The following is a 20,145-nucleotide window of genomic DNA, read 5'->3' on the forward strand; positions in this document are numbered from 1 at the left end:
TTTGTACCACGACAAATTGAGGCGCGACAAGTTGAACGTTTTGTCGCGCTCAACTCGTCTCGCCTCAATTCGCCGTGACATCAATTTATCGCAGGATCAATTTGTCGAACCGTCGATTCTTCACTGTACATGTTCCTCGCGAGCTTGTGTGTAGGTTTTTGTTTTACACGTGTGTGAAATAAGAAACATAAACAAAAGTGTACATGCAGTTTACATTTAAAAATTTAGCTGCATATAAAAATTTTATATTTGAAAATTCAGTCATAAAAATTTGAAATGTTAAATAATTGACTTTTGATGTGATAAAATTTCAATATCATGTAGAAAAATTTCTGTTTGTATGATATTCCTCAAATTACAGTGGAGCCTCTTTTTAAATGTAAACTTCTATCTGCCCCATGGTCTCGAGAGTTTCTTCCCCCCCCCTCCGAGAGTCAGTTTGCCGGTCCGGTCTTCTCCTCCGGTCCATACTTCTCTGGAGCATAACGCCTTTGAAATTAATTTCTTAGTAAATGTTGTTATTCTTGCTCTTTACCAATTCCTGGACAAGTGTAACTAATGATGGTTCATCAAGAAGAGCTGCAATGTGGATCAAGTTATCAGGCATAATCAAGAACAATAAAAAATAATCCTGGACCACAAAGCGGGTAAGTTTATTTAAACGTGGGACGTATGATCACGCGTATTTTGTTCTGCAATAAGGTGAAAGTGAGCATGAATTACGCAAGTTATACTAACTGAAGGTAGTACCTAGACCAGATACGTATTGAGCTCATGAAAGAGGCAAACAACATCTAGAGAGGAAAAATAAGAAAATAAGTCGTAAATTTTATGATACATCAGAGACATTTTCTTGATTAGACGTAAAATAGGTAGCGAGTGTTGAAAAGAAAATTGATTCCATAAGTAATATTGAAATATAATACGTCATCGTTAAATTTGATTGTCATTATCTTGGCAATAAAAATATTTCAATTACCAGTTTTTCAATATTTACTCAAATAATAATTTGCATAATTAAAATTCAATGTCAATTATTTGAAATTTTTTTATTTACGATTGCGTTGAATTTTAAGAAAATACATATTCGACCGCCGAGTATTCGGTTATTCGCCCAAATCACTATTCGTCCCATCCTTAATATGGCCACTAACAGAATTTCAATTCTGAATTCATTAAGCACATGAAGATCGCATGTATCTACTTGGTATCTATCATTTCGATTCATTATGCTCAACTCAAAGATTTCTTTTAATAGACCACCTATTATATGCAAATGAATAAATATTAAATAATACAGTGGATCCCGCTTATAGCGTTTTCCAAGAAACTTTCATGGAAAACGTTATAAGCGAGAACGGCTTCAAACGGGAAATCTTAATGAGAATTACAGTCGATCCCGCTTATAACATTTTCCCGCTTAGTACGACGTTTCTGGTGTTCCCAACTCTTACTAATTCACACTAAGATTTCCTATTTAAAGCATTTCCCCGCTTACAACGTTTTATGACAGATTTTTTTGAAAAAAAAAAACATAAGCGGGATGCACTGTACTTAGAGTTGCGACCACAGAAATAAGTGGTACAAAGCGGGAACGTTATAAACTGAATTAATTAAATCTTTTTTTTATGTTTCTGTCGAAACTAGTTCATGTTTTCTATATTATCATATTTCTATCCATGTGTGGTATCTGTGAGTTGCCATGATTTTTATTGATTTAATTTAGTTCAGTTGATGTAGTTATTTTTCTCTTAACACGATACATTTTGTATGTACGATCAATCAATATCGTCTATGTATATGATCGTATAAGTGCTCATTAATTTATGTATCATTATACTAATTTTTCCTCTTATGAAACAATCAACTTCGTTTCGTTTGACAATGTCGTAGTTGTGTCCACGCACTGGACTGATAATACTCAAGCGAGATTAGTTGTGTGTGTGTGTGTGTGTGTGTGTGTGTGTAGAGAATCTATAGGATAGAAATGCCTCGTGATAAGGACCTTTGTCACCTCCGCGCGCGAGCCCGGTAATAATAACAATAGTTCTACTGAAGCTATATACTTTATTAGTATAGTGTTGGTTATGTCGGCCTTTTTTTCACGTGTAGCAATCCATCACTTGTCAGTGGTTCAAAAGAAGACGGGTTTGTTAACTTGTTCTGGCGACTGGTAGACGACTCATGTCTTTCATTGTTCAAATTTCATCAAAAGTTTCTCTGCATGTCTTTGTAATCTCCATCAAAGCGAAAATCGCCACTTAGCAGCTTGGTGGAAAAATTAGGGATAAACCGTCACCATCGCCGGCTCGGCAAAATTTGTCCGATTTTGACCCGGTTTCTTGTTGTATCGATTTTGTCACCATTTAACAGGTTGGAGAAACTAATGGGAGATACAGCGCCAACATTGAGGTTGTGCGACCGTACCCTGTGCGACCCGTGCCCTGAGCGACCAAATCCTTCTCCATCCTTTACTTGGACAAATCCTTTCTTTTGTGATATCTTGGTGAATAGAGTAATCTTTCAATTAGATTTCCTTTCTTCCTTTGTATTGAAACTTCCCTCATATCACCAATATAGGTGGAACTATAAGAATACAGTAGATACTGTTTATACGACCTTCTTTATCTCTTTTGGGATTTTCACATTTATACGACGCATAGTGAGGTATTTTACCCGAAAACCTGGCTAAAATTATTTTTACATTTTCAGTGCACTATTTTGAGCTGATATATCGGCTAATTTATCGTTAAAATACTGAAAGAAGTAATTTTGCGCGATAAATTATAAAATATGAACATATGGAAATATATTTTGACTTAAATTATATAATTCCCCCAATGATGAGGGAAATTCCTCAATAAAGAAGAAAAATCTAATTGATGTGATGTAAATAATTGATGTAAAATTGTTATAAAATGCTAATAATAAATTGGGGGAAGATATATATATATATATAGTCATATCTAATTTACTCATATCATCTCTACACAAAATTATCCCTTAAAATTTTGGAGAGGGGTGAAATTATTCTTGAAAATTATTTTTTCCGATAACACTGGTCGCAATTCCTCCCTGTAGATTTTCATGTTAAAATTTTTCATTTATACGACAAATAACTTCAATTATGTCGACTCTGACTGCAATGCCAACATGGCTGGAGATACGGGGGGGGGGAAGGCGTGGAAATGTTCAATTCCTTGAGCCACATTAATAGTTTAGCGTAGTTTGATTCCTCAACTTCGTGAGGAAAAGTAAAAAAAATTCGGGTATGCTTTCGTGGACGCATCCGCAAATTTACATGTAAAAGAATCTATTTTAAGTCTTGATTACGTGCAAACAGTATTCCTCATTGTTTGAATCCATCACTATTAACCGAGCAATTGCGTAACCAGTTCTCTGCTGAGTTTAAATTGCATTCGAGATAAAATGAAAAATTTTCACTTAAAATTCTGAATGTCACAGTTGGAGAAGTTCCACAATTTTCATAGATTGAAATATTTGAAAATCATATTTTATTATTGTCATAGATTTCAAGACAGTGTATTTATCAGTAAAATACAGTGAATTGAAATAAATTCTTCAAGAAAAACTACGGGAAAATAGGCCCGTGATATACATGTTAAAAATATCACGAAAACATGCCACTTTCGTGCTACTTAGTAGCATGTGGGCCATATGCGAGATGAATATTCTTATTTATAGTCGTAATTATCGTATTATATTTTATGAGTTAGGAAGATAGTTTTAATACTTGATTTCAATGAAGAATAAAAATTCAAGTTGACTTGATTGAAAATCCAGAAAAAAAAACGGGATATTTTTTTTCCTAAAAAGTCGGGATGGTAAAAATTACTTGAAAATACGGGGATGTTCCGAGAAATACAGGACGTATAGTCATCCCACATATATCAGCATAATTGAAAAATAATTTTATTGTAATAAGTGTAGAAGGCTACATGACAACCATAGAAATAGTATTAAAAGTATAAATCACGTTTTTCAACTTTACACTAATTTATAGCATATTATCAGTAGGGTAACCACGTGTCCTTTATTTTACGGAACATTCTCGTACTTTCACGTAAATTTGGCCGTTCCGACTTTCTTAATACAATTTTCCTATATATTTCCAACAATGCTAATTTGAATTTAAAATTTCTACTGAAATTTTGAATGAAGGTAATTTTCATTATTTATAAAATATTTAGATAATTATTAAAATCTCATCTCGTGTATTTTCCATACTAAACATTTTTTCGGTTAATTAGAGTTCAATTCGCTGCGATTTCTATTATCCCGTCATTGCTCAACCCTCGTTAATTTTTCAGAAATTTTAAAACAGTTGGTAGTTTTGCCAACATCTTCAGTGATGTCCCGTATTTTCTTTATAAAAAATTCTAATTTTCCATATTTTTCTAACGAAATATGATCACCCCACGCCATGATGAATGATTTTTTTCTCCTGAAATAATTTTTTTCTATAGTGATGATTTGTATAAGCTCAAAATGTCATTTGATCATTTTTGTCGAACCACGGTAATTTTCTGCACACGAGGGCTAATTAGACCAGGACCTACAATTTATTGCCGATTCCGAGAACGACAGACTTTTTTTTTCATACTCACCGAATAGTTGATGCACTAACCAATCGATGTGGGACTCTGCTGCAGCAATCTTTTTCGGTGGTCATGTTGCCATTTCTGTTGTTGTACCCCAGTGTCAGGGAAGTTTCTGACATGGACGAAACGGATATCGAACTCGCGACACCTCTAAACATTAGTTATAAACCGGTACTGTCCCTGAAAACGGGACGTTTGGTCACCTCTTATGAATCTGTAACAAAACTTCTATTTTGCACTAGATCAGTTTCCCACCCTTTTTTTGTCCCATCGCCCAATTCTTCAGAAAATCTTTTCACACTTGTTAAGTTTTCACAAAACTGTAACGACTGTTAATTGTAATGACTAATGACTGAGTTTTTCCTATGTTATGTTATCGAATGGCTTGTAGCGAAAGTATTTGTGAAACACAACTAGTCATCTTCTCATCGAAATCGTCAAATATGATCATACTTTAAATATAAACGGATAATAAAAATTTTCGACCTACTTTTTTACTCATTTTCATCAAGTTGTTATACTACCGCAACTGTCTTTGGAGTCTAGTGAGAAAACAGCTTATCAAATGATGTGATGGGCTGAATTTTAAATATTACGTTCTCCACAGGAATTTTTTGGTGTGCGAAAACCCTAAGTTATGAAAATAATATCTGAAGAAGTTAGCGGGCTACCCTTTCTGATCTCTTAGTACCTTAACGTGACACGCGACACACCGTTGGAAATAACTGTCTTAATTGATATTACAGCCTTACTTCGGTATAACGTCCCGCCTCGGAGCCGAATAAAAATGACTTCATAAGCGGGGTGACATAATAACGAATAAAATTTTTTACAAATTGTACCAACAGGACCAAAAAAAAAAGATTGACGCTATAGGCGGGATGACGTTAAACGTGGTCAACGTTATACTGAAGTCTTACTGTATAATGTTACTCTCAAGATGGATATTCAAGTTTTCGTCTCGATGAACTAAATTAATTCATACGATTTGAACGGTGTAAAAAAATATAAAAACGATTTTAAATAAATTAAAAAAAAGATTTTTTGCTTTCCATCACATACTCAACTAAATGTTACATAATCTCTGTAGTAGATGGATTACAGAAATAGAATAGCAATTCAATTATATTGCCACGACATGAGGAATGGCCCCTTGTCGTGGAAATGAACAATAGAAAAGAATTTGGTCGCACAGGGCACGACGATATTTATCTTGGTCGCACACGGCACGTAACCAACATCGAGGGCGCGGTGTCCGATTTTGACCCTATTTCCCTGTTTGTCTGAATATGTCCCGTCCGATTTTGTCTCTCTACCGACAACGACAACCAGATGACCCTGTTGTTTGCGTGTTTACGGTTTGTCATTATCGGCACCACAGAAAATGCCCTGAAGACAATAATACCATGAGAAAACTTGATATCTGTAGAATTCCTTGGAGACTGGAAAAAATCTGTGCTACTCGCCAGTGACCAGGCCGCATGACTTAAAAGGATAATAATTATGAGTGATTGGGAATTTCCGGGCAATAAAAAAACACTTTCGACCATTGGACTCGTTGCCCATTATTTATGGTCAGCGGTAAAATCCTCTAGCAGTCCTATTATGACGATTTATTATTTGTTCTCAGAAACGAACGAAATATTTTACATATGCGTGGCGAATGTCAGCGACTAATCAGTGAAGCACCTGCTGTATACAGAAAATAGTGTGCTTTGAGTCGGTCATCAAGGTGCACACATAACTACTGGTGATAATTCGAATACTGTTTTCTTTGCAAGAACGCAGTGAATTACTTTCCGAGAGTTTCCGTTTTGATTTTTTCCCCAGTGTCGTATTTTTCATTTGTCCAAATGATAGGTTCACAAATGTAAATTTTTGTTCAAAAATAGAGAAAAGTTTTCATGTTTTTAGAGTAGAAAAATCGCGCGCTCAAAAGTTTTGAAATTTATTAAGTTACACAATTTAACATAAGCATCTATCGTGAATATACGAAAAATGTTTCGCCAAAAACTGAACAATTTTCTGCTCTTCAGCGGACTTTACTTTTTTTTATGGTGTGACTTACAATATAGACAATTTTTTTAATATCATTACCTTCTTTCTAGCTAAGATTAAATACAAAGTCGATCGTAAAATATATTTTACACTAAATTATTAAAAAGTATTGATAAATGAGTGTTGCGTCCGTCGATGTCAGCACAAATAAATTTAATGAAAACTTCGTATTTTTTCACACCATGTGCAGTCTATAAAATTGAATATTAAGACGTTTCGTGTGGTTTGCGGTCAGTTGAATTTTCTAATGAGGCAGGGGAGCACCAAATGGAAGAAAGCATTGAGGGAGCTGAAAGTTGTCATTTGTCCCGTATATACGGGCTCAAGCCATTATGCAGGAGAGGCATGCAGGAGAGAGTACTTTGCATTGTATATTAATTAATTATTCGGGGGTGCTCAGCCCCTCGTAAAATTTATTGGGGCGCTCAAACAGCCTCAGTACCCAGGTTCCGGCGACTAAGCAAAGATCATGTTTACTGCAGTTGCTGATGAAAAGCTTCGCTTATGTTTTGACTTCTGCACGTTAATATATTACCGAAAAAAAAATTATACATCACTTCGTAAGATAATAATGGATTCAACTCATTAAAAGGGTTTTGATTAATTAAATTGATTTAAATTATTTAATCAATTGATTAAAATTGTTGAAATCAATTGATTAAAATTGTTGAAATCAATTGATTAAAATTGTTGAAATCAATTGATTAAAATTGTTGAAATCAATCAATTAAAGGGGTTGAAATTAATTAATTAAAAGGGTTTAATTAATTAATCAATTAAAGTGGGTTTAATTAATTAATCAATTAAAGTGCGTTTAATTAATTAATCAATTAAAGTGGGTTTAATTAATTAATCAAATAATTAGCTCGCAATTAAAATGTAATTGGTTGTTTATCAATTATTCTCTTATGAACGAGTAAGCTATTCTAGACCGAGCCGTAGACTCATAGAAATTTGATTCACCGGGCCGCGGTTCCCCAAAGGTTGAGAACCACTGATGTAGACTGCTTACACTATTCAAAGAGGAATTGAGATGATTGAGACTTTTTCTTGAGTGCTCAATTCTCTTTTTATGCTTATTCCTTCCAATGTGCTGTGTGACAGTAAATTTCTTTTCAGCTGAAATTTTAGTTTCACACACTTTGCAAAACAAAATGATCCCATCAGTAGAAAAAACATCCTCTCCAAATTCTAGCTTTTACAAAAGACACAATTTACATGGTTTGCTTTTTCGGGCATTAAAAATTCAGTAAGCCTGGTTCAGCACACAAGCTTGAGAAAAATTTCAAGTTAACGTCTCTTGCGCTCCAATTTATCTCTGGGAAAAAAACGATGCTGCTGCTCACAACATATATCTCTCGTGAGGAACATGAAAGGTGATAAGGGGGGGGGGGGCAATATTGCCGCCCCCCATCGCCAAAGGTGTAGTTGACTGATCTAATGTATATACAGGGTGATTATAAAAAAACTATCCCGACATATGGGCCCCTAACTATCATACCATTCACAGAAACTGAATGAAATTTTGGCATAAGGCATTTTGATGTATGCGCTCAAGAATGATATGGAAAACAACAGTGTCACTCAAACAGTTACGGTTACAGTGAGAAAATTTCGAAAATATCAAATGGCAACACCAAGTTTTTTGTATGGAATGTGATCTCCATTGTGAAAAACCCTAAATAGCGTTACGGAACGGCAACTGTAGCATGAAAATCACCGGCGATAGATAGGCTAAAAGTGAGGACAACCAATAAGGACAGAGAAGCAGCATAAAATAAAGCATTTTATTGTGTTTCACAAATTTTCCACATGACCTTGTGGAGGACTAATCAGGCTGGGATCTCAGCCGAAGAAACGGTGTGACGAATGAAACGAACATTAATGCTCTGGTGCACGGCAAAGTCCTTTTTCCTTGCCTAGCTCCGGGGATTTTCGTGCTACAGGTGCCATTCCAACGCTATTTAGTGTTTTTCAGTATGGAGATCACATTCCAATACAAAAAACTTGGTGTTGCCATTTGATATTTTCGAAATTTTCTCACTGTAACCGCAACTGTTAGAGTGACACTGTTGTTTTCCATATCATTCTTGAGCGCATACCTCAAAATACCTTATGCCAAAATTTCATTCAGTTTCTGTGAATGGTATGATAGTTAGGGGCCCATATGTCGGGATAGTTTTTTTATAATCACCCCGTATGTATATACAAATACAAATACAACGCCACAACAGACAAAATGCCCAACGAGGTGGCTGATAACTATATGAATTCACATCATCATCGTGCCCCCTCAGACTTCCAAGTCTATCTACGCCTATGGTGAGGAGGGAGCCATTTCCAAGTAGTGGGCTATGTTTTTAATTTCCTTTTGATGCATTAATTTAGAATCCAACACTTCTTTTCCTTTGCTTTCTCTTGTAGATGAACGGCTTAACCAACTTCTTATCTTCGGCGAGAGACTTTTGAAGTTCATATACCAATGCAATCTGTTGTATTTTTCACTCTGTGACTGCAACCAAACTATAAACATGCTCTCATCTGTCTGGTTCCCACATTTGGACGAAGATATTTTTTGTAATTTGTACTTTGCTTTTTTGTTTCCATTGAATTCCTTCATCACAAATGAAGTCGTAGTTTAATTGTTTAAAAAGTGGTTTGATTGAAGCATTTTACAAATGATATTTTCGATAATATTACTCAATGTAATTAGCACACACACATATATTTAATCTCTTTCACCTTTTATACCCTGATAATTTTTTTAGAAAATTGAAGAATATCCTAAAAATGCCAAAAGATGCCCCGAAACTTGAAAAATGCTTTTAAAATGAAAAGATCCGGGCCCTGGTTATTTTTAGTGTAGGAGCATCATTTAGGATAATCCTCGTCAGTCACTGTCTTCAGCGCTCTGTATTTTTGTTGATTATTCAGTATTTTTTAATAAAAAAAATTGTGAAATAAAATGTAAGGACTGTACGTAGGAATGTGCGAGGAGTAGTCTGGTGTTTTCCGATAGGATCTGTCATCAAATTCAAAAGTTATTACTGTTCTACCGTGAGGCCGCCAGCGTGGCATAGTTCCGATGGTCACCGTTAAGGAAGGGATTTCAAAGAGAAAAAACACTATGGGTGAGTCTCTTCAAACTTTCAGAGAAAATAGATAAATACGCCTCGGATTTCATTTAAATATTATTGAAAATAATTGTCGATATAGTGACTGTCCATGTGTCTGTCCTCCCCCCCCCCCCAAATAAAAGCCTCCTCTGTTCGGCGACTACGAACGTTACCGACTTCGGCGAGCTCTACGGTAGAAAATGAAAAAACAAAACAAAAGTTAAACAGCCAGTTGTTCCAAATTATGCCATAAATATAAAACTCTGTAGTTAGTAGAAGCCTTAAGCCGCACGTTTCTCTTGTTTTTGCTCTCAGCATTATTCTCTGCTACATAGTATTTTGCAAAATTTGTATTTATGGTTATATTAATTATTTGTGAAGTACAAAATTGCTGCAACCGACATTACTAGCTTGGGAACTATTGACTCAATCATGCCCCCCCCCCACATCCTAGTGCAGGCCCCTAGGCTAGGATCTTTTGCGGGCCCTTTTATGACGAATTTATGAATAAAAAATAATAATGAGAATCGTTCCAAGCCCCAGGGCTGGAGCCCTGTAAGCATCATTTCATTGTTCTTCATTTGTATTTCATTTGTTCTTTTTGTGAAGGGCTTCTATTAATTTGTGCATTACTATGATATACTATAATTTTCTGTGGCATTTGTAGCTCAGTAATTTTAGTCAATTTTGCAAACTTTTAAATTAAATATAACAATTTATGTATTGGTTGTGAGGAAAAGCTAAAAAATTTCATACTGACTTTACCTATATACATAGATAAATTGATTTCCATCCAATTTTGCATTTCATAAATTGGCAAAATTCTAAAAATTTATGAAAAAACCTTTTTTCTTCGCATATTTTTGAAACTATTATTTTTTTAACCTACTTTCAATTATGAAAAAAACCCACAGAATTTGATGTCTCATTGGACTTGGATTGAAATTATAACGTGGCATCATTGTATAGGGGCATGCCCCTGTACATTTTCTGATAATTATGGCCATTTATAATTAGTTTGTTTTGATTTATTAAACTAATTTGTTCTAATTTAATTATTTTGTTTTAATTTATTTAATTTGTTGAAATTAATAAGCAATCAGTTAATCTTAATAAAAAAACCTCGATTTTTTTTTAATTTAAAAAAGGATTTTTTCATACCCTGGCCCGGATTATATGCAAATGCACATGTGCATATACATTTGCATATTTTGGCCTTTTCAGCATTAATGCATGTAAATGCATAAAATCAAAGAATTTTCAGAATAAGTGCTTATTTTTAAAGGTTTATTTAAGCTCAATCACTTTTTTTTAATGATGTTTCAAGTAAATATTGCTCGTAATATTTTCATAACATATTTTTTTCGGGAGGTGGGATTCAATGAATTAATATAGATGCTTGTAATACACTATTTTCCAAATATCAATCATTTTATTGTAACGCTATTTCTAGAGAGATATGTCATAAATGTTTAATTTTTTTTAGAAATAGCGTTGAAATTATTTTGTTATTGGTATTTTGTTACTGGAGCAGCTTTTTTGAATATATTTTCTCATTTTTAGTACGTATTTCGAAATTTTTCGTTTTTCAGGATATTTTAGTGCATATTTTGGGTTTTAATGCATATCTTGGTATTTTAATGTGCATATTTGCATATTTCGCCACTTTTTAGTGTATATAATCCGGGCTCTACTGATGAGTCTGAATTTGAAGGTTTTTGATTGAACTGTAAATAAGGCTATTGTTTCGTAAATAAATAATTGCCTTATTTACAGTGATTTTATTACAGTACGACCATTAATTAGCGTATCAATGGTCTGATTATTGAGAGAGAGAGGATTTTATTCTTATTTTTTCAAATCCTGTGGATAATACGCTGCCGCGGATTATATACGTGGGTTTTTATTTCTTTCTTCAAATTTCGCATGCGGATTATGCGCCACCGCGGATTATACGCAGGAAAATACAGTAGAATAAAACGGTTGATATTTTGAAAATACTGTATTCAAATATCTCTATTAGTTCATTAAATCCTAGCTGTGAAGGAAAAAAAACCTGAAAATTCTCTGCTAAAAAAGGCCAAAATATGCATTTGCATATAATCCGGGCTCTAGTTATATAATAATCAACTCGCTATCCAAATGCTCCATTTCTGGCAAAAAGGAGAAGAAAAATGGAGGGGATAAAAGAAAAAGAACCGCAGCGTGATAAAATTCTCGTGTATCCACCGAACTGACGAAAAACACGCGAAAAAAATGGAACCAGTTGCGTTTTTGTGCGTGCGACCTTGAGAACGCGCCTTTTGCGCGGGGAACGCGTGTTGTGCGTGACCGGTCCCGTACAATTCTCTGTTGTCCATTTTTCTGCAGTTTTTCCCCTCTCCCGCTTCACGCCCATGTGTCCGTAGCCTATCCGACAGATAACCCGCTTATTTCCCCCCGCAAGTACAACTGTCTCTCTAAGTCATTCTTTTGGTCATTCCCATGCTCACACACTCTCTTAGTCTCTCTTTTAGTCATTTACATACTTGCACGCTGATTTAGTCATTCACATGCTTGCACACTGTTTTCGTCACGCACATGCTTGCACACTGTTTTCGTCACGCACATGCTTGCACACTGTTTTCGTCACGCACATGCTTGCACACTGTTTTCGTCACGCACATGCTTGCACACTGTTTTCGTCACGCACATGCTTGTACATCGTTTTGATCATTCACATGCTTTCGCACACTCTAGTTCACTCTTTTGGTTGCTCACTGACATGGTTATTTGAATTTTGGATCACTCTTGATAATTTACACTTTTACACATGCTCTAAATCACTCTTTTAGTCATTCATATGTTTCGCACTCTCTTGATCACTCTTCTGGTCATTCACATGTTTCACACTCTCTAGGTCACTCTTTTGGTCATTCACATGCTTTTTAGACTCTCCAAATCAGTGTATCTCAACCACCCACTGCCCAGTACTGGGCCATAATATTAGTCACACCAGGCCGTGAGTGATTCGCAGTTTCATTTTTTCCAATTAATTTTTAGTTAGTTTTGTGTATGACCGGACTTTTCACTTACACAATAGAAATTTACCGGGCAACGGGGTTCCAAAGGTTGAGACATTGCTTTAGGTCACGCTTTTGGTCATTCACATGTCTGCACACATTCTTATTCACTCACTGATCTGATCCTTCGTCCTATAGGTCATTTTATTTTGGTCATGAACATGCTTGCTCAAGCTCTAAATCACTCTTTTGCTCACACACGTGATTGCAAACTCTCTAGCTCACTTTTTTGGTCGCTCACTGATCTATTCCTCTAGCTGTCTGGGTAGATGCGGATTTATTGAGGGTTATACAAATTTTGCCGGCCTTCTCCTAATCTTCTAATTTTCTTGGACACTCATTCCTCAAAGGACGCAGTAGCCCGGTCGATAAGATGCTCGCCTAAAGTACCAAAGGATGTTTAGAGGTGTCGCGAGTTCGATACCCGGTTCATCCTTGTCAGAAAACTTTCCTGACACAGGGGTACAACAAAAAACGGCGGCTTGACCGCAACAAAAAACAAAATTGCTACCGCAGGGAGTCCCCCATCAAGGGGTTAGCACACCAACCTCTCGATGAGTATAAAAAACAAGCCTGCCGTTCGGAATCGGCAATAAATTGTAGGTCCCGGTCTAATTAGCCCTCGTGTGCAGAAAATGGCCGTGGTGCGACAAAAATGATCAATGACCATTCCTCAAATTTGCCGTCCTGGCCTATAGCCCGCTAAGCTCCCCAGTAAATACGCTTCTGGAGTTATTCATCGTATTTCATTGCAACCCACCCTCTAAGCCATATATGGTGAACCTTATAAGCGGCACATTTACAGATCGCTCAAGTGGCCCGTGGTACAATTCTAGAGCATTTAAGCAGCTTGTGACACATTTTCTGATCACTCAAGTATGCCCGTGGCACATTTTCAGATCACTCAAGTATGCCCGTGGCACATTTAGAGATACCTTGAGTGACATGTGGCACAGTTTTCAGAGCACTTAAGAGGGTCCAGTGCGTTTTTACATCACTCAAGTTACCCGCGGCACATTCCCAGATTACTTAAGTGAACCGCAGCATAATTACGGATCACTTGAGTGATGCGTGGCACAGTTCCAGAGCACCTAAGCGGCCCTGACGCATTTCCAGATCAATTGGATCCGCGAAACCTTTAGAGATCACTAAAGTCACTCTGTAGGGGACTTATCAATAGGGAGAGAATGTTAGTTCAGGTGCCCACAAACTAGCGAAAGGTTATTCTCATTTTTGGCGAACCAAGTAAGATGCTATCAAGAATATTTCATATTTTTATAAAGGGTGGTTGATGACGTAAGCATCATCCAAACCCCCCTCCCCCTTGTTATCAAAAGTCGGCAAATTGGAAATATCCCCTCCCCCGATGCTGACGTAATACTTGAATGACCCCTAACAGCACTAAGGACTAACAACACCAACTACTAACAGAGTAAGGTAGACAGTACCAAATAAAGGCGGCTGCACATGTAACTGCAAGTGAGCGAGCATGTATATTCAATGTTTCTGTACAAGCATGCACAATTTTTCTTTCGACACCACACGATACACATATGCTTGCACAAGAACTTGGAATATGTCGATCTCGGGCAATGATAAAACTCGCTTTGTCTCTGTGTGCGAAAGAAAAATGCCAACAAAAAATGCCTACACCGAGCAGAGCAATCTGACGAGTGGGGACTAGGAAAGGATTCTACAAGCTACCTGCATGGTACACACCAAAGCGGTTTAATCTTTAACTCAGCTTTGGTACATACCTTCAATTTCTCTTGCGCAAGTGCAGTTTGAATAAGTATGCAGAGCCGCAACTAGATACTTTGTCAGCTGGAGCAAGCTCTCATCTAGGCACCCCCCGTGTAATATAGGAGCCGTTGAAGGTTGAAGTCTGCGAAATTCTAGTCCAGCGCCCGGGGTACCAAACGCGTCTGACCCCCCCCCCTCCCAATTGTGGCACTGCATAATCAAAATGCATTCAATCTTCAAGTAATTTACATATTAAAAATGCTTGCTCAAATTCTTCCCACAAACGTCAAATATGCTTGTACAAAAAGGTTCAACATGCGCTTGTTGAGCTTCAGTTACGTGTGTACAAATACAAATACAAATACAACGCCACAACAGGCAAATTGCCCAACGAGGTGGCTGACTTAAGAACATCATGGATCCCCGAGCCCCTACTTACTACTGCTACACCACACATGAACCCCCCCCCCGCGGAACCCCCCAACGAATCTGTACATGCGGGAATGTGCGTGTACGTGTAGTGCAACCTGACGTAAAGTTTGTTTCTGTGTAATGCTTGTTATGTGTAGTGCTGTCATCTGCCCCCAGTTTTACTAACTATGAGTGAAGTGTTATGGTTGAATGATTTTACCGTTGTAGGACTGTTGCTCTCTGTGGCGAGACTTTTTAACGGGGAGATCGGCTCGCATTTGCGCCTTGAAGTTGGGAACCACAGAAAGCCAACTTCAGCCGACCACCACTGTGGGGTTCGAACCCGGATCCTCGCATCACGAGTCCGGCACTATAACCACTCGACCACCACAGCGGCCACCACAGGTGTAGGCGCCTTTAGATTAGATTGAGATCTTTTGCAATAGAAAGAAAAATTTATGTACAGTGAAACCTGTCCAAAAGGCCGGGATTACACTATAAAAGACAAGAAATCCTTAATATTAAAGAAATCGAACCCTCAGGTGCAGGATTTTGACCTGCCGAAGATCCCAGCCAAGGGGGCACTGCTGGAGGATATGGGAGTCCATGACAGAGCCAAAATGCACAATTGCCCTATGGGACTATTCTTGTTTCTGGTATTACGACCCCAGGTCCTGTCTTTTCCCCCCAAGTTTTCTGAACATTTCTGTTGTCAAGGTATGGTTTAAAAGATTAAACCACTAAGATTAGTCTCACTAAATAATAATTAATACTTCCATCACACCAAGAAAGTATTTAAGAAAGCTCGGTTCTAGTTCCTACAGGATCTTGTTGAAAATATTGAATTTTCTGGAGAAGAAAAAGAAGAATTGACTACCTGCACACCCTTTTTCTCCCAGAGACGAGTATTGATGATCAGAACAACACTGGCAACACTGGTAATTCACGACTGTCTGGAACGAGCAGAAGCGATAAAGAGGTTGTTACGTTCCACGAAGACCAGTTTGTTGTTGCTAACTTTGAAAGCACACTACTCAGGAATCGTTACTGAAACAACTCCAGAAGGATACAGGATTTCAGCAATGGAAAAAAAACTGCAAGTGGCCCACACAATCAGATGAGATTATGTACAAAAATGAACAAGTTCTGTTCGAAATTCAACCACCTAGGCCTCTTGGGAAGCGAGGTATTTTATACGTGCCTGCTATTAAATGAAAGTGTGTAAATAACATGCACTTAACAATGAAGTTTACAATAAATAATGTATAATTAATATTCACAAGTGTTGTAAATAAAAAGTTCTTTGTGACATTTTCATTTTCCTATAGTTTTTATAGCAAAATACACGTCACAAACTCTACCCGCAATGCGGGGTGAGTTTGTGTGACAAGAACTCTATTTTTTTTTTTCACTAATTGCTAAAACTTAGGTTTTGAAACACATTTAACTATCTTAAGGAAGAGTGGAGGAATAGTTATTTATGGTCAAGATTAGTTCTGAATCAATATTGAGGCTGGAAACAGCCAAAATACCCAAAAGTTATCACAAAGTCACTCCCCTCCCCTCCTACGGTATGCTTCTATAGTCAGCGGTTACATAGTTAGTACTAGGGAAAAACATTTGAACCCTGTATAGCCGGCTGTTTCAGAGGATATTGCTGTCCGATAGCCATCAGATGTTGATAGTTGCCACAACAGAGGAGCGGATTTCAGGGTTGAAAGATTCTGAGAGAGAGGGATGAGTACGCTTCTGTGTGTGTGTGGGATTTTTTTTATCTCTATCACTTTGGGTCTCTCCTAAACCGTAGACCAGTGTTTCTCAAAATGTGGTCTGCGGGCCTGTGGGAGTCGTGAGAATTTTTTAAGGGGTCCACGGTATCATTTTTATTCACCACCATTGCACGAGTGGCACATTTAGTGCTGTTAAAATATAATTTATTACATCAATTTTTTATAAAATTGCATATTTTATCAAATATGCCAATTTTTATTTACAATAACCCCCAGAAGGCATGAAATGCACTTATACTGGAAGTATAAACAAAACAAAACGATATATTTTGTAAGAGAGATGCGCTCTAAATTGACTTTCTTTGCAGGGGGTCAGTGGAGAATTGACCTTTCTTATAGGAAATCCACGATGTATCGAGTTTTACTAAAGGAGGTCCGAGTCATCAAAAAGGTTGGGAAACACTGCCGTAGACTATTAACAAAACATAGCCAAAAGTGAACAGCGGATGGCAGTCTCAATATGTTCAGCTCATATCAGAGAAAGCTGTTACATACAATAAGTCCTCTAATATGAGCATGCACCCCCTCCCCCCATGCAAGGGTTGGGGCTGACAGGGCTCCAGCGTGGGGGCTCGGGAGGTTTTTTTCGTTTTTTGTTTTTTCATACTGTAAGTTATGAGGGCGCTCGTGAAACACTGGCTAAGCGCAAGCCGAATATTTAGATAGTCCCTTCTGCAGGATATGGGGCTCATGAACTTGAGATCTACTTGCGAAATTTGTTCACAAAATTTCTGTCCTGTATACGGCAACGATTCGGGCAAGACCCAGAAATATATGTTCGCTTGGGGTATAAGCCAAAAAACGACCAACTAACGACCGTCATCCTGGTATGATGCGGTAATGTGTTACAGAGTTAAGGGAATCAAAATATCGACCTATAGACGCATTCACGTCAAAAAAGTAGGCGCTTACGCTAACTGGCAGTGCATATATATGTTAAAGATATAAGAAAGAGAGTCGAAGTTTTTCTTCAAGTGTGGAACCTTATGCTTATGCGGTCATTGTTTCGAAAAATACGATATATAGTGTTTTCAACACATATACAAAACTTATAACAATAAATTTGAGTAATCTTAACTTCATCTCTCGAAAAAATATAAAACATCGAAGGCAAGGTACAATTGTGATACTAGATATATTAGAAAGGCTCAGTGAATATTAAGATCATGGAATAATATAGCGCTACTTACCTTGCACACATTTGCTGATGCATGTAATAAAATAGTTCACCTTTCCTATCTTTTTGTTTGCCTGTAACGGCGGCATTCCAAGTGCTAGGATAAACTAAGTGCCAGTGCCAGTGGTGGGCGTTAATACCAACATCTTCTCGATAGTAAGCGAGATTATATTCTGGATCAAGGATATTTCCTGTGCTTTCCACATCTACTATTATATCGTCCTGTTGGAACATGATTTTGATCATAAGTCACATGTAAATTCTTAATTTTTTGAACTGAAAAACTGCTAAAATTCAGATATAAATTCATAATTCAGACGTATGTGACAATTTTGACACCGTATTTATATCCAAGCAGTAAGCATAGCACCCGTTCTTACTGAAGAAACTTATTGGGGCAAATGAAAGGAGAAATCGCATGCTCAAAGTAAAGATGATGCGTCAAACCAAGATGATGAATACGCGACAGCGTATCAAAACTGGCCTTTAATAATATTCTTGTAGCAATTTGCCCAGCAGAAAACAAGTTTCTTCACTTTTAATTAATTCTTAGTAAACCAAAGCAATGAATTTTAAAATTTTTTGAGGACAATTTTAATATTCTGGTTTTCACATGATTTATTTCATTAGCAAGAAAAAATTTCTCCTGCGGGTTATAAAGCATATTGGTAATACCTCTTTTTTCACACTAAATTGAGATTGATCACGCATTCTATAGAAATTACTTTGCATAAAATCCCGTTATATTGTCTTAGAACATTTTTAACTAGCTGTTACCAGTGGCTTCGCTCGTGTGGATTTGGTAATCCGAAAACTACTCGGTGATGAGTCTCCGATATAACATTTCAATCCCTGATGATCCTCTTGGGAGGGGGGGGGGGTGAATTTTCAAGAATCCCATCCTAGCGGAAATCGACATTATAAAACATAATAGTGACCAAATTTCATATTTATGGCTTCAGCGGTTTCGGCTCGGCGATGACGAATCAGTCAATCATTCAGTCATGACATAATACTTTATACACAGGGTGTCCTGTAAGTGATAGCACGGCCTTTATCTCATCAACCGTTCTACGTAGAGGTACGATTCCAATTTAAAAAATGCTCGACGGGTTTTTAAAGATTACCCTGTACCAGTTTTGAGAGTGAAAATACAGTGTGTAGCAAAATAAAAAATCTGCATTTTTATACGGTCTCCCACTGATCTAACTTCCTATTACAAAGTTGTTACCCTGTCTCTCCGGATGCCACCAAAAACAAACTCCATGTTTCTAAGTGCAATATTCACACAGATATTGGAATTCGAAAGGCGGAGGAAAATTGGGAAAAAACAGCTATAAATGCGGGTAAAACGGTTTTTCCGTATTTAACGCTGTTCTTTCCCAAATTTAATCCATTTTCCGAATTCGAATATCTCTGTGAATATTGCATTTAAAAACAAGGAATTTGTTTTTGGTGGCATCAGGAGAGACAGGGTAACAACTTTATAATTGGAAGTTGGAGCATAGAGGGAACCGTATAAAAATTAATATTTTTTTATTTTGTTGCACACTGTATTTTCACTCTCAAAACTGGTACAATGGTGATTTTCGAACGCCTGTTGAGCATTTTCTAAATTAAAATCATACTTCTACGACGGACGCTTGATGTGGTAATGGCCGTGCTAGCACTTATAGGACCCCCTATAAGTGCTTGTATATAGATTGTGTGTATGTTTTTAAATATCCAATATTTGGTGTATAGTTACTTTTGCACCGTCATAAAACATCTTCGAATTTTCATGTTTTTTACTTCACTCCTTCTAGTGTTCTCACTAAAATTTAAGAGTGTCTCGCACTGTATTTCAAGGTTTTTCTATGTGTTCGGGGATTTTTTAAAGCTATTGTTGGTATATCTTCTATTTATGTTACCCCTTTTGCTTTTGTTCGTGTGTAAGTTCTATCTTACTTTTTTACGGATATATTGCTGCTCCTCCCCCCACTTTAATTGCTTTTTTGTTGTTGTATTGCCCGCACCTAGTGGGGTGAGAGCATTGCCTTTTCACACTTTCAGATAAGAACAAATAACAATACTACCCGGTAAGAAGAAATATGCTACATAGTTCCATAAATTTGCGTTTTCCCCAATCACTATGGTTTACCCCCCCCCCCTTATGAAAACGTGATG

The 20,145-nt window shown here is 37.0% G+C and overlaps 1 protein-coding gene across 1 annotated transcript in view; it reads right to left on the bottom strand.

Moving 5' to 3' along the window:
• The window catches only part of LOC149080439 (hemocyanin C chain-like), a 345,862-nt gene that overhangs the window by 202,154 nt on the left and 123,563 nt on the right, over positions 1-20,145 (bottom strand). The window contains exon 3 of the mRNA XM_089239556.1: positions 17,993-18,201. Within this exon, the coding sequence (XP_089095682.1) occupies positions 17,993-18,201 (209 nt within the window). The remainder of the gene's footprint in view (positions 1-17,992; positions 18,202-20,145) is intronic.

The sequence above is a fragment of the Pholcus phalangioides genome, unplaced genomic scaffold (assembly GCF_987345545.1).
Source record: "Pholcus phalangioides strain wild (caught in Gottingen) unplaced genomic scaffold, Ppha-v1.0 ptg000011l_1, whole genome shotgun sequence".
NCBI classification, from domain to species: domain Eukaryota; kingdom Metazoa; phylum Arthropoda; class Arachnida; order Araneae; family Pholcidae; genus Pholcus; species Pholcus phalangioides.